Source organism: Tachypleus tridentatus, chromosome 1 (genome assembly GCF_004210375.1).
Source record: "Tachypleus tridentatus isolate NWPU-2018 chromosome 1, ASM421037v1, whole genome shotgun sequence".
NCBI classification, from domain to species: domain Eukaryota; kingdom Metazoa; phylum Arthropoda; class Merostomata; order Xiphosura; family Limulidae; genus Tachypleus; species Tachypleus tridentatus.
This window is the reverse complement of record NC_134825.1, coordinates 165,936,628-165,950,418: the sequence shown is the minus strand read 5'-3', so window position 1 is coordinate 165,950,418 and position 13,791 is coordinate 165,936,628. Positions and strand designations below refer to the sequence as shown.

The 13,791-nt window shown below is 36.6% G+C and overlaps 1 protein-coding gene across 1 annotated transcript in view; it reads left to right on the top strand.

Annotated features, from left to right (window-relative positions):
• The first annotated feature begins 7,317 nt into the window (after positions 1-7,317).
• Positions 7,318-13,791, top strand: part of LOC143229780 (WD repeat-containing protein 26-like) — a 40,342-nt gene continuing 33,868 nt past the window's right edge. Inside the window, 1 exon segment of the mRNA XM_076462552.1 lies at positions 7,318-7,789. Within this exon segment, the coding sequence (XP_076318667.1) occupies positions 7,590-7,789 (200 nt within the window). The 5' untranslated portion in view covers positions 7,318-7,589.

Genomic DNA, 13,791 nt, shown 5'->3' with positions numbered 1-13,791 from the left:
AGGCGTGCGACTCGGTAATTGGAGGTTGGCAGGTTCGCATATCGCGCCAAACATGCTTACCCTTTTAGTCGTGGGGGCGTTATAAAGCTAAATTACGGACAGATAGCCCTCGAGTAACTTTCTGCGAAATTCAAAACAAAGAAACAAAGTAGGCTTGAAATACGCTTTTCTGAACGACGAATAAACAATTTCACATTATTCTACCTGCAATGAGGAGGCGCATTCGAAAATTCAACGTTAATATTCAGCTTTGATACATGCGGCTTATATTATCAGCTTCCGATATTACATCGATGTTGGCTCCACCACCAAAAAGGTAATTAAGATTGAAAAATGCAATATGGCAATTTTTATAAATGACTTATAATTTACTGTAAATGTGGACGCCAAACTTTTTATAAATACACCATATTTATCTTCCAGTGTTATGGTAATTCCATTTGTTGTAAAGCCTATTTTGCTTCTTGTCCATTATGGAAAAGCCAACAAAGTGTTCCAGACTTACAGTCAGCGTGGAGCCAACAACGATGTCATATTATTTCCAATGTGGATTAATATCATTGAATTCTGGAACGCCTTCTTGTGAATAAACAAGACAGAAGAGTTTTAAAATATTAATTCTGTATTTCATCTTAATAATGAGCTCAAGACTGGTTTTGAAATTACATCTACTGAATCTATGAATAGTTTGATTTTGAGGTGCGTTTGATTTTGAGGTGCGTTTGATTTTTTCCTAACAAACAACTGTCATTACTCATTAATTAATGGTAGACTGACAAAAAACTGAAGTTTAAGCCCATCGTGACTAACTTCACAAGTGAACTAGTCTTTGAATTATTTTTACCAGATAATTTGAAGTAACCTGCCAACAAAAGAAATATGCTACAAATTTTTTGTTTGTTTGGTTTTGAATTTTGCGCAAAGCTACACGAGGGCTATCTGCGCTAGCCGTCCCTAATTTAGCAGTGTAAGACAAGAGGGAAGGCAGCTAGTCATCACTACCCACCGCCAACTCTTGGGCTACTCTTTTACCAACGAATAATGGGATTGATTGTAACATTATAACGCCCCTACGGTTGAAAGGGCGAGCATGTCTAGTGCGACGGGGATTTGAACCCGTGATCTTCAGATTACGAGACTAATGCCTTAACCCACCTGACCATTTCAAGCCCAACTTTTTGGTAAACCATGAAAGATATGAGGTCTGTTAAAAAAATACGCGGACTGTTTGAATTGCGCGGCTTCAATTGGTTCCAGGGGAATCCGCTTGGTGTCGCTAAGTTCGCAGAAATCATCTGATTACGACGCCATTTTCCGATTGCAGATGTCTTCATTTGTGTATTAGCTACGCAGTTTTAAGTGAAGTGCGATTTTTTCGTTTGGCGGATTTCAGAATGAATGACCTGAAGGAGCAACGACTTGCTGTGAAATTTTGTGTTAAACTTGGAAAATCTGCGACTGAAACTTTTGCTATGTTTAACACGGCTTACGATGATGTTGCTATGAAACGTACGGCATGTTTCAAGTGGCATGAACGTTTTAAGGATGGTCGACAGTTCATTAAAGATGATGAGCGTCCTCAACGTCCTTCCACGTCAAATGACGACCCACACGTCGACAAAATCAACACCCTGGTGCGGGCAAATCGACACCTGACTGTCAGGGAGCTTGCTGAAGAGTGTGGGATATCAGTTGGATCTTGTTACGAGATTTTGACCGAAAAATTGAAGATGCACAGCGTTGCTGCGAAATTTGTGCTTCAGAACTCGTGAGTTTTTGGCCAAACACTCGATCACTGTTCTTCCCCACCCCCCCTACTCACCTGACCTTGCTTCTTGCGATTTTTTCTTGTTCCCCAAACTCAAAAGACCCTTGAAAGGAAGAAGATTTGAGACGATTCCCGAGATTAAGGCAAATGCGACGAAGGAGCTGGAGGACATTACAAAAGAAGCGTACCAGGACTGTTTCAACAAGTGGAAACACCGTTGGGATAAGTGTGTGCGTTGGGGAGGAGAGTACTTTGAAGGGGTCCCAGACCTGTGACTTCTAAATAAAAAACATTTTGTTTTATAACGTCAGTCCGCGTATTTTTTGAACAGCCCTCGTATTACGGTGTGAATCTATAGGTTTAACATCTTTGTATACTTCATCACTAATGATGTTATATTTATTTAATTATAACACATACTGATCTCTCCTTTCTTAGATAATGGGTTAATTTTCTAAATTTATTTTTATCTGATATTACTTCTATGTTCAAACTAATTATATAATCCCCTTTATCTGGTTTGATTCTAACTATTTTTGTATATTGACTTAAATGGTTAATCACTTTCATTTTTTGATTAACATATGTATATTTGTTTATATATTAGGTTTGATATACTTCGTAGTTCTGTCATACTGCAAGATGAAACGATTTCCCTTCCAAGTACTAAATAAGTAAACATTAATAACAAAAGGATCAAACAGGAAATTTTAGAGTAATCCTAATTTGAAAACTCGACTAAGTTTTACACTGTGTGATATATAAATAGATTGGAAACCTTTAACGACGAAAAGAGAAAACAATCTTTGCGAAAAGTATAACAAAAAAAATAACGTGTTTACTATATCAACAAATAGATCAACAGTTTTTCATCTTTCTAAATGAGCCTCTGCAAAACTAAACACAGCAATAACCAGATAATGCTCTGACAAACTAAAGCTCCTTATTGTTACAGAAAACCTTGATTCGTTCATGGTAATATATTACCACCACATGATTGGTCATTCACTTTCAGCCGATGAATGAGCTGTGGTGTACAGACATCATTCACTCAGCCAGCTAAGGACGTTGCAGTTGTTTACCCTTTTAACGTGGATGTATTATCATATCTCGCTGCCAGAGAACATATTATGTGCTATAAAGAGCAAAGACACAAAGGTAACTATCGTGGAATGCAGGTTTACCATGTTCTTCTACTTTCTATAGTAACAGAACATGATTCCAAATGACTGATTACTTAGTTTTCACAGTATCGTGATGGCAACAAATGGCTAAAGACGTTTAATTATTTTTTTTCAGTCACTTGAACAACCTTTTTGTTGTTGTTATTAGATGACGTCTCCTTCCTGGAAGAATATCTCAGTGCTGTATCTTAAACCAGGGATAGAGTTCATAAAATTGGAATATTCTTTGTTTACCAAACTATAACTTTAACTAAAACCATTAAAAGGCCAATGTTCGAGTCCCAGGCACACTTATTTTTATTATTATTAAATTCTACTTAGTTTTCATTATGACCAGTTCGGTAGAGATTCATCTTTAGAGACGGAAAGCTGGCGATCTATTTACTGATCCAATAGAAGCAATCACCCACTTGCCTTTGCAGGTTTCTTATCTTATGCTGAAATAAGGATTGTTTTATTGTTTCTTTATCATACAACTTAAAATCCAATCAAGTTATCAACAACAGAACAGTTCCTTTATTTCTCTGATTTGCTTGTCTGATATTTATCGGGAAATCAATTTTACTTGAAATTACTACACTAGATAAAAACTTCAATGTTTTTGAACCATATACTTATATGCCTGAACGTAAAAAGGAACAACAACACACACACAAAAAACAGACGAAGCGAAATTATATATAAAATAAAGATCTTATATTAATACAAGTAGGTAGAAACATGTGATATAACAACACGTCACAGTTCCGACAATTAACATGATGCAAGGATCGAACAGAACTGAGTTACTAAATACTAAAACCAACACTGAACTCTACTTCAGTAGTAAGTTATTCGAAAAGTACACAAACGTATAATAAACGAAAGATTTTGAAAAATTCTACATTCAAATAAAAAAGGTAGAAACTTATGGTATGCCTCCCTAACATGTCTGCACAATTGTATCATCAGAATCTATATTACACAAACACCTAGAAAAAAAACAAAAAAACTGGCACTATTCGTACAAACAAAAGCATTTTGTGACGTAATAGAAATAGGTGTTGAAACACCTCAATAATTACGCAAAGTAAAATTAATACAAGTGCAAACCAAACTGGACCAAAATGTTCTATCGTTTTCGACGGGATTTGAGCCACGAAATTTAAAACTAATTCTATAGGTAAAGGATCAACTAATCACATTAGTAGAAAGCAAAAGAATAATATTATTTTTGGAAAAATAAAAATTATTAAAAGCAAATGACAAGCAAAGAACGTTAAAATACTTTTTAACAACAGATTTTATTATTAACACTGATTAAGCGTAAGAAAAAAAAACAGCAAACAAATTAGAAAGTTAGTTGCAGAGACATCGGCCTTTGTTTTCTCGTCTTATAATATTTTCTCTGTGAGTGCCGTTTGTTGGTTTATGGCCGTCTACTAAGGCCGTGCACCGTCGTTTTCGATTTGAAGTACTCTTTATTAATAGAAAATTAGACAGAAACGTATAATATATCTGTATACTACAGTAGAACAAACCGCTTGATGATCCTGATATCAGATGAACAGTTGATTCTGATATTAAATAAAATATTCTTGTCTATTTCATCACAAATATTTTATCCACTTCGAAATAAAGGTTATTATATATTCAGTTTTGGAGGTCATTGTTAAACATTTGGTTCTGCTATTTTTTATTGTGTTTTTTTCTTTTTGTGATTACACTATTTGTCCTTTTTAATTTTTTTCTGGATTGTATTTCGTTTGTTGTGTTTTAAATACGTTTAACAAGAGTTTTAAAGTATTATACGTTTCTTTCTTTATCGGCCTGGCAGAGTTTGGCCTATGGCAATCGTGCCCGGATCGGTTTATAGACATGTCAACTTTTGCGGAATTTCCATAAATCTCGCGAAATTGATGTTGATCTCACGGTCTTTTCGACTCGTAATCCGAGGTTCACGGGTTCGAATCTCTATCGCACCAAACATGCTCGCCCTTACAGCCGTGGGGGCGTTATTACGGTCAATCCCACTATTTGTTGGTAAAAGAGTAGCCCAAGAGTTGGCGGTGGATAGTGATGACTAGCTGCCTTCTCTCTAGCCTAACACTGAAAAATTAGGGACGGCTAGCGCAGATAGCCTTCGAGTAGTTTTACGCGAAATTCAAAAACAAACAATCTCACGGTCTTACAGCTAAGCGCGCTAAACTCACTTATATTTTTTTATTCCTACCGTTACTAGGTGAAACGACATTTTCAAGTTTATTTTCCTGCTCACGGCTTTGGTAAAAATTTTCCCAGGAATATAGTGATGGGGATTCTCGAGTGATGATTGGCTATAGTTAATTATGTAATTTCCTATGGGCGATGTATATCGGCTAATAAGGTGAAGAGGTGGAGTTTACGCTTAAGTTTGTTTTTTTGTTTTGTTTCTTCCTGAGTTGGAGGTGAAGGGTTCGAAAGTTTAATTCCAAAATAAATAGATTAGGAATATTTTATACTGACACTGGAGTCTGAGATGTAACAATATGCAATCCGTTTTATAGCTAAACAATTACAAAAATTATTTACCTCTTAAGAATACAGGAAAATGCTTTTTTAGGGAGTCAGATACAAACTCATGGATAAAACCGAGTTTGCAATTTAGGATATATTTACAACGAACAAAAGGCAGGAACGTTTTTTATAATTCACACGAATTTTTACACTTAATTTTCATATCAATCAATAAATTATAGCAGTTATTTTGGAATAAGGCTAATGTTTCTTGAAAAAAAAATAACCCCCAAAGGTGTTCAAAGACTAAACAGTTCTCTTTCACCCCGTTCCTAGTTAAAGGTTTGTATTTTAGCTAAGTGGCTATCATTTGATTTGGGCCGAATGGGCTGATGTGTTTTTACATAAGTTTGGAGGGCTCAAGTCCGGTGGGCGTGGCACCTGGTAAAGTGGAGATGGAGGCAAGAGTGAAAAGAAGAAACACGTTGACGGTATACTGGACAAATCATTCAACTAAACAACTCGATTCAGGGACGGTCAAGGATCGATGGATCAAGTTGCCATGGCTGGGATCTAAAGATCCAGTGCATCAGATTTAGGTATGGGGTAAAACGGGAATGCTCCGAGAAAACCCATTTTCACTAGGCAGGGTCAAATGAAGCCCCGTCATAGTTGACGTTTCTGAGAATTTGTGGTACGCAGCCTGTTGTCGCATAAATCCGTTCCATATTTTAGGAGTCATGGATACGCTATAAAAATGACTGTAAAATCATACTATTTCATCAGATAAAAGTAGCTCGAGAGAAGACGGTGATTGCTATTGAATAACTGCCTTCCCTCTAACATATAAGCTCAAAATTAGGGATGGATATGCACAGATAGTCCTTGTATAGGTAGGCCCGACATGGCCAGGTGGCTAGGCCTCTCGATTCGTAATCTGATGACGCGGGATTGAATCCCCGTCACACCAAACATGCTTTCTCTTTCAGCTGTGGGGGCATTATAAAGTTACAGCCAATCGCACTATTCGTTGGTAAAAGAGTAGTCGAAGAGTTGGTGGTGTGTGGTAATGATTAACTGCCTTCCCTTTAATCTTACAATGCAAAATTAGGGACGTCTAACGCAGATAGCCTTCGTGTAGTTTTGCGCCAAATTCGAAAATAAACAAACCTTATATAGTTTTGCGTGAAAATCGTAAAAAGCAAACAAACCATCGCAGCTGTGATATTAACTTTATTTTGGTTGTTTATTGAATTACGTGCTAACCAACTCGAAGTCTATTTGTGTTAGTCGCCCTTAATTTCTAAATGATGAATTAGAAGGAAGACAGCTAGTCGGTGGGTACACTGCCAACTCTTAGGCTACTCTTTACCAATGCAAGTGACATTGACCGAAAAGTTATAACGTCCTAGGCACGTTCGGTGATGGAACTCGATCTCCCGACTTAAATATTGCAAGTCTATTGTCCTAACTACCAGGCCATGCTGGGCTCATCATATCACATAATAATGTCCAGAGTAAGCTATGAAATGATTAGCAAAATATCAAAAATCCTTAACACTAAACCATGTTCTATACAAAAGTAAAATTATTTTTCATGCACAACAAAATTGTTCTTCTTGATTTTTACACTTTATGCTCTTAAATTCTTTTATTATTGGTTTGTAGTCAGTTTTTAAAGCTCAAAGATACTATGATTATAATTTGGTTGCGGTAAAACATTTTAAATTATAGGCATATACACTAATTTATTTAGTCGAGCATGATCTTTTGTGCTATAAGCCCAACTCATAAATTTTTAAATTAAAATTTTTGAAAGGATATACTTTTATTTGTTGTTATTCGAGCCAACAAATCTCGGAAATGCTCGGTACATGAGCTGGAATGTCCCACAATCCTCTGTTGGTTTCGTCACAGAGGGAAACACAGCTGAGAGTGGTGATAGTATGATGTTCGGAGTATAAGTTTAAGTGTGCTTGGTGTATTAAACTTCCAAATTGAATGATTGTTTGCTGTTAGTTTTGGTGTGGTTTTATTACTGAAACGTTTGAAGTGCATCAGATAAAGCCATATCGCAAGCAAGCCTGGCCTCGAGCGCGGAGTCCGAAGACGGTGGTCTATCTCCCCCACCGCGGAAAAAACAGTGTTTTTCTGCAACTAACATGCAAGCCACCAATGCCAATGGCTGTCCGCGACATAATGGAGATTCATCATCAACTGACCTACAGAATGGCGCTTGTCCCTCTTCTACAAATGGGCAGATAAATGGAGAAACAGAGGAGATATCCCCCAAAATCAAATCACAAACCGATAAAGATATTATTCGGCTAATTGGCCAGCATCTCAGAAGTCTTGGACTCAAGTAGGCATACGCACCTTGCATCACAAGCTTATCCTTAATTTCACTTATTTTCAGAAAGTTCATTACTGACAAATACTTGAAATAGATCTCTTTATATTAATAATAATGATGACGTAGTGCCATATCCTTGTTCTAATATTATCAAAAACTGATCTTTCTGCATTATAAACCGTAAATACTATGTCAAAACAGTTGTAACTATTATAATATAAGACTGAGTGAAGTGACAGAAGGCCTTTCATAGATTTAATTCATGCCGTAAGGTTATTCTAGCAGTACCACCCACTGTAACAAAATAGCCAATCATAGTCAAAGCATGAAAACAAATGTTGATATATTTTGCCTCCACAGTTCCGTCCAAAAAAAAAGAAAAGAGTTACAAGAAATTGAACAGGTATCACATACCACAATATCAAGTAGACAAATGTGTATATTTCTATTAAAGATGCAGATTTCCTAAGGTTATTATTACCTTATATTTAAGACCATTAATTCCATCAGTTGAACAGTCATTTTGTCCAAATTGTAAAATTATAAATACATGTTAGGACCATGTGTAGTACTTGTAATTTATGTGCTAAAATCACTATTATAGTTTTTACTGTATTGTAGTTCAACACTGCAATGAGCTTCAAGTATTTTGTTGAAAGTATGCCTAAATTATTGCCTTTTAATAAACTTGGTGTATTTCTCATACACAAAATATTTGAGATTTCACTTCTTAACATTAAAACACATTTTTTTATATTTTCACTCATAAGAACTATCTGGGTTCTTTTCAAAGCATCATCCATTCTAATAATCCTAGTACTACTAGCACATTAGTTGCTTTTTTTAAGTCTGAAAAGTTGTCCATATTCTTGAAATAAATGATAAAACAATAAGTTCTGACGAGTACCTCGAGGAACTGTAATGAGTTGCATCCTTCCATTTAATAAAATGCTTATTCATTATATTATGTACACAACAAGAGATCATTTGGTCCCTCAAGGCTGTTCTTGCACACTCACTCATGGGAAAGATAAAACTTTAAATCATCCTTTACTTTATAAAAAAATCTACATCCTCTCTTAAACTCTTTTAAAGTAACAACCTCCACTATTGTCAATGTAACTAATTCCATAAGTTAATCACCTTGTTAGAAAAAGAGCTATCTTAAATGAAATCTACATATAACCTGTCTTACAAGAATCTTAAATTTGCATCTTCTCCTTATATCTCCAAAGTACAGTAAAAAACATTAGGATACCTTTATTATATTAGTACCCTGGATAATCCTGTGAACTTGAATAAGATCTCCTCTTACCCATATTTTCTCAAGAGAATATAAGTGGAGTGTTCTTTACCTATCCCATTAAGATAACCATGTAACCCGTTCATCCCTAAGAGTCATTGTTCTAGCCTGCTAACGTTTTTCAGTAATTTGATATCTTTCTTCTACTCGCTCACCAAACCTTTAAAAATAAGTCAATATTGTTTCTCAGGTAAGGAAACCAAAACTAGCAATTTCTATAAAGATTATTACCTCTTTTGACTTGTAATCAACCAGTATGTCTGTAAATGTACTTGAAAATAGTTAGCTTTACTACTAGCAACAACATTTACAAGATTCATTCAAATTTAGCTGAATTATGGATTAATTCATTATGTGACTTTTCAAGTAAGAGTAATCTACAACATTAAACATTTTAATTCAAACTGGTTGTGTTTTTAACGTTTATAATTAAGGTTTGAGTGTAAGATAATCAGTTATAAATGAGTACTACAGTACTTAGAATGACAAAAAAAAGAAAGAAAATTTTACTTGAATATGATGTAGTATTATATTCAGTCTTTCATAGGATACTGAATATAACATATGAGACAAAAGTAGATAAATTTAAGCCAGTTTTGTAGTGGTATTTGCTATGTGGGCTACAAGGCACTTTTAAACAAACTATGTAACAAAAGTATAGACCACAGATAATGAGAAGTTAATAATGGCCATTGTGATGCCCATCATTATACACAGTAAACATATAGTTTACCAGAATAAGCTACAGCTTGGGTGGTTTTCAGTCATGCTATTTAGTGGATTCAGCTGTATCAAAGGAGCAATTTGTGTTGTGATAACCCTGATATATTACTTTTCATTTACTGAAATAAAAGGTAATCTGTATAATTTTTATATGACTTAACAGCTGATAAGGCTGTTCTGTAGTTCTTCAACATTTTCAGTGTAGCTAGAAATATATAGTAGTTGAATGACATCAGTAGACTTTACTAAATATGCCCAACAAAAAGCAAAGGCTCACTCACTGACCTCTTAGTAACAGATTCCCAGTTTGGCTGGAATGTTATTAATAACATTAAGATCTGTCTGATATGGTCTTACCTCTTCTTTCAATCTTTTTTCTGTCTCCCAAGCGTTGATAAAAACTCTTCAGGTTTAGCGTACCAGTCCATTTACCCCACAAATTTCACACCACTTTTGAACATGTATATAGCATGTGACCACTTCACAAATAGATTTCATCACCTATGTTGATGCAGTCAGCTCCCTTTGATTTTCCTGTTCAATACTCACTTTCATTGATTAGCAAAGCATCATTCAGACATATGTTTTTCACATGTGGTTTATGGCTGTTCTTCATTGACATTTCACTATATTTTTCATTTTTTTTCTTTTAATGTACATGAATTCAGTTGTTTGATTTTTTTTTCATTTGTTTATTGTTACCAAATTATACAGTAACTTAAAGTGACTTTGCAATTCAGTGTATCAACAACAGAAAGTTCCTGTTATGGTATGCATTGCTCTTTGATACAACTACCCAAACTTCGTGTTCGACTTTGTCTGCTGCCTCAATTCACAGTGAACTAGAATCGTACATCCAGCTGGCAATTTTTTCTCATTTTTAACCTGCAATTGTTTCTGAGGATGAACACAATCAAGGAGAAAAAAAAATGGATTTATATTTTCCAGAACCTTTTCATTATGGTCTGCTGTACTCTACACATCTACAGAATACCTCTTTTTTTTTTTTTTTCAAAGCTGATTAATCAGGTATGTGGTATATTATGTGTTTCATTTTCATTCTGGCTTTTGACATTGTCAGTTGGATACTTATGCTATTTATGTTACTAGAATCTTCTGCCATTTTCGTTATGTTGTTCTATGTGTATAATGTTCCATTCTAGCCAAGACCTTTGTTGCCTGGGAAGGCCATCTGGTTTTAACATCCTTTTTTTTCTTTCTTTTTTTTTGCCTTCCATTTCCCACCTATATTTCCATTCTAATCATGATTGGCTTCTTTATCTGGTTTGTTCCTTAAGATTTTATGTGGCATGGACTGTCTCCTTTTGAGGTTCACCAACTTTTTATTCCCTGGTACCCTTCTGTTTCCTCTGACTATCCCTTGTCGTACTAACTCATTGGTTTTGTCAACTGCTTAGGCTGGTGTATTAAAACCTATCCATGGAAGGTTATTGTCTTCTCAGTGTTTCTTATAAAATTTGTCGTGTTACACCTTGGGTAAATCAGCTGGTTCACTTGGGCTAAGGTCATCAAAGTACCAGTGTTGGATGTTCTCAACAGGTGTTGTGGACATTGTATCTGATGCTTGTGTTTGGGTATAGTGCTCACAAAACCCTGGTATTGCTGCAATGCCCTTTTTTGGCATTGTAGTGCATCCCATTGTAGGGCTCCATGATGTGTGGGGTCAGTGAGCACTGAAATATTTCTTTATTATGGATCCTCCAAATAAAACAGTGAAAAAACAGTCCATAGGTAAATGACCATGTCTTGAAGATACTGAGCAGCAATTTTCAACATCTGTAACACCTGTTGTACTTCATTTTCTTATACTACATTCTCTTTAGGGCATATTTCTCTCTTCTTCATTCAGAAGGGACTAGAGAGACTTGCTGGTTCTCCAAAGTCAGTAAAGAAGCTTTGCTCTGGTGACATATTGGTGGAAACATCCACATCTCAACACAGTGAACTCCTCTTGCATTCAAAGATGACTGGAGATATACTTATGGAGGCTACACCTCATGCTACTTTGAATTCATCATAAGGAGTTATTGTTGAGAGGGATTTGAAGAACATCCTTGAATCAGAGATTCTTGCTGGTTTCTCCACCCAAGGAGTTTCTGCAGTGAGGTGTATCTCCACTCGCAAAGATAAAATTATGATGCCGACCAGTGTCCTCATTTGAACATTTACATCACCGTGTCCACCTTCCACCATCAAAGCAGGTTATCTTAATTGCAAAGTACAGCTATACATTCCAAACCCTATCAGATATTTACAGTGTCAGCAGGTCGCTCACTCGAAGACATTATGACATGGTTCCTTGACGTGTGCTCATTGGGGTGGCAAGGACCACGATGCCTATGAGTGTGAAATAGACCTTCATTGCATCAAATACAAATGCTCTCGCCCGTCCTATGTTTGTTCTTGCCCTAAATGGTTGGAAGAAAAAGAGGTGCAGCATTTGAAAACGATTTATAACATTACTTATCCTGAGGCTTGAAAGTGCTGTCCACTACTTCATCTCTGACTATGTTGCTGCACTTCATTCCACAACTACAGTGGGAGTGCAGACGCATATCTCTGTGCCTCCAAAAGATTCATTCTCAAACCAAATGAAAAGTCTTTTGAGCTCCATGGTTAAAAAAGTTGATGAATCAACTTCAACACCCATCTCTGTCCCTAACATACATTCCAATGAATCCCAACATCCACTTCCTTTGGTTCCAGGTACAGGCATTTCCTCAGTGACATCTTCTTTTCCCACCCCAAGATACAAAATGATCATTCGTTCATATCCTCAGTCACTGAAATCCTCTTCCAACAGCAAAGACCAGCCAAATAGACCAAGGGCAGGATCCATGGAGGTCGATAGACCTCCCTCAAATAAAGACAGTAAAGAAAAAAGATGTGGTTATAAACAGAAGGTCTCTCCACCCAATTTGCCTACACATAAATAAAAATGGCCACCTTGATACAAAGGAATTGTTAAGGTTTATGTTCCAATTTGGATGACATCAAAGCACTGATTGCTTCCTACCATCCTGTATGTCTCTCCTTACAGGAAACATGTCTGAAACCTGCCAATGCAGTCACCTTTAGGTGGTTTTATTTGTACAGGAGTGACAGGCTTTGTGACGGATGAGTGCAAGGAGAGGTAACACTGTTGGTTGATCAGCATGTATCTACCCTGTTTTTGCCACTTGACACACCCTTGGAGGCTGTAGCCATCCGTGTTTCCTTGGGTCGTACCATCACTGTTTGTTCTCTCTACCTGTCACCTGGAAAGACCTATGATCAACCAGACCTTGATGGTCTCAATGAACAGTTGCCATCTCCCTTTTTAATCCTGGGGGACTTTAATGGACATAATCCCCTCTGGGGAAATGCTGATACGGATAGGAGGGGTCACTCCATAGAGCATATGCTCTCTGGTCACAACCTTTCGCTTTTCACTACTGGTTCTTATACTTATTTTCATGCACCTAGTCAGTTCTTTACTGCTGCTGATTTCTCAGTTTGCTCCCATTCACTATTCTCTCACTTTTCATGGAGGGTTGACAATAATCCATGAGGCAGTGATCATTTTCCAATAATTTTGAGAGAGACTGGCCATGGTTGATGCCACCTGACCTGCATGCCTCGGTGGAAGCTGGATCAAGCAAATTGGCCCTCTTTCACTGGTCTCACAGAACTTGACCCTGCCATCATCTGTAAGCCATCAACAGATGACTGCGTGGCAACAGTAACTGACTGTATTATACAGCTGCTCAGTGTATTACTAAAATCTTGACACATTTTCCATGATATCCTCATCCCTGATGGAATCCTGCTTGCCACATGGCACGGAAGGCTCAAAAACGGGCCTGGGATACTTTTCGTAGGTATCCTACACTCTTGCACTGCATTGCTTTCCAGCAGGCCTGTGCACATGCTTGTTGGGTAAGACATCAAAGCCAGAAGGAATCTTGGATTAAGTTCACAACCA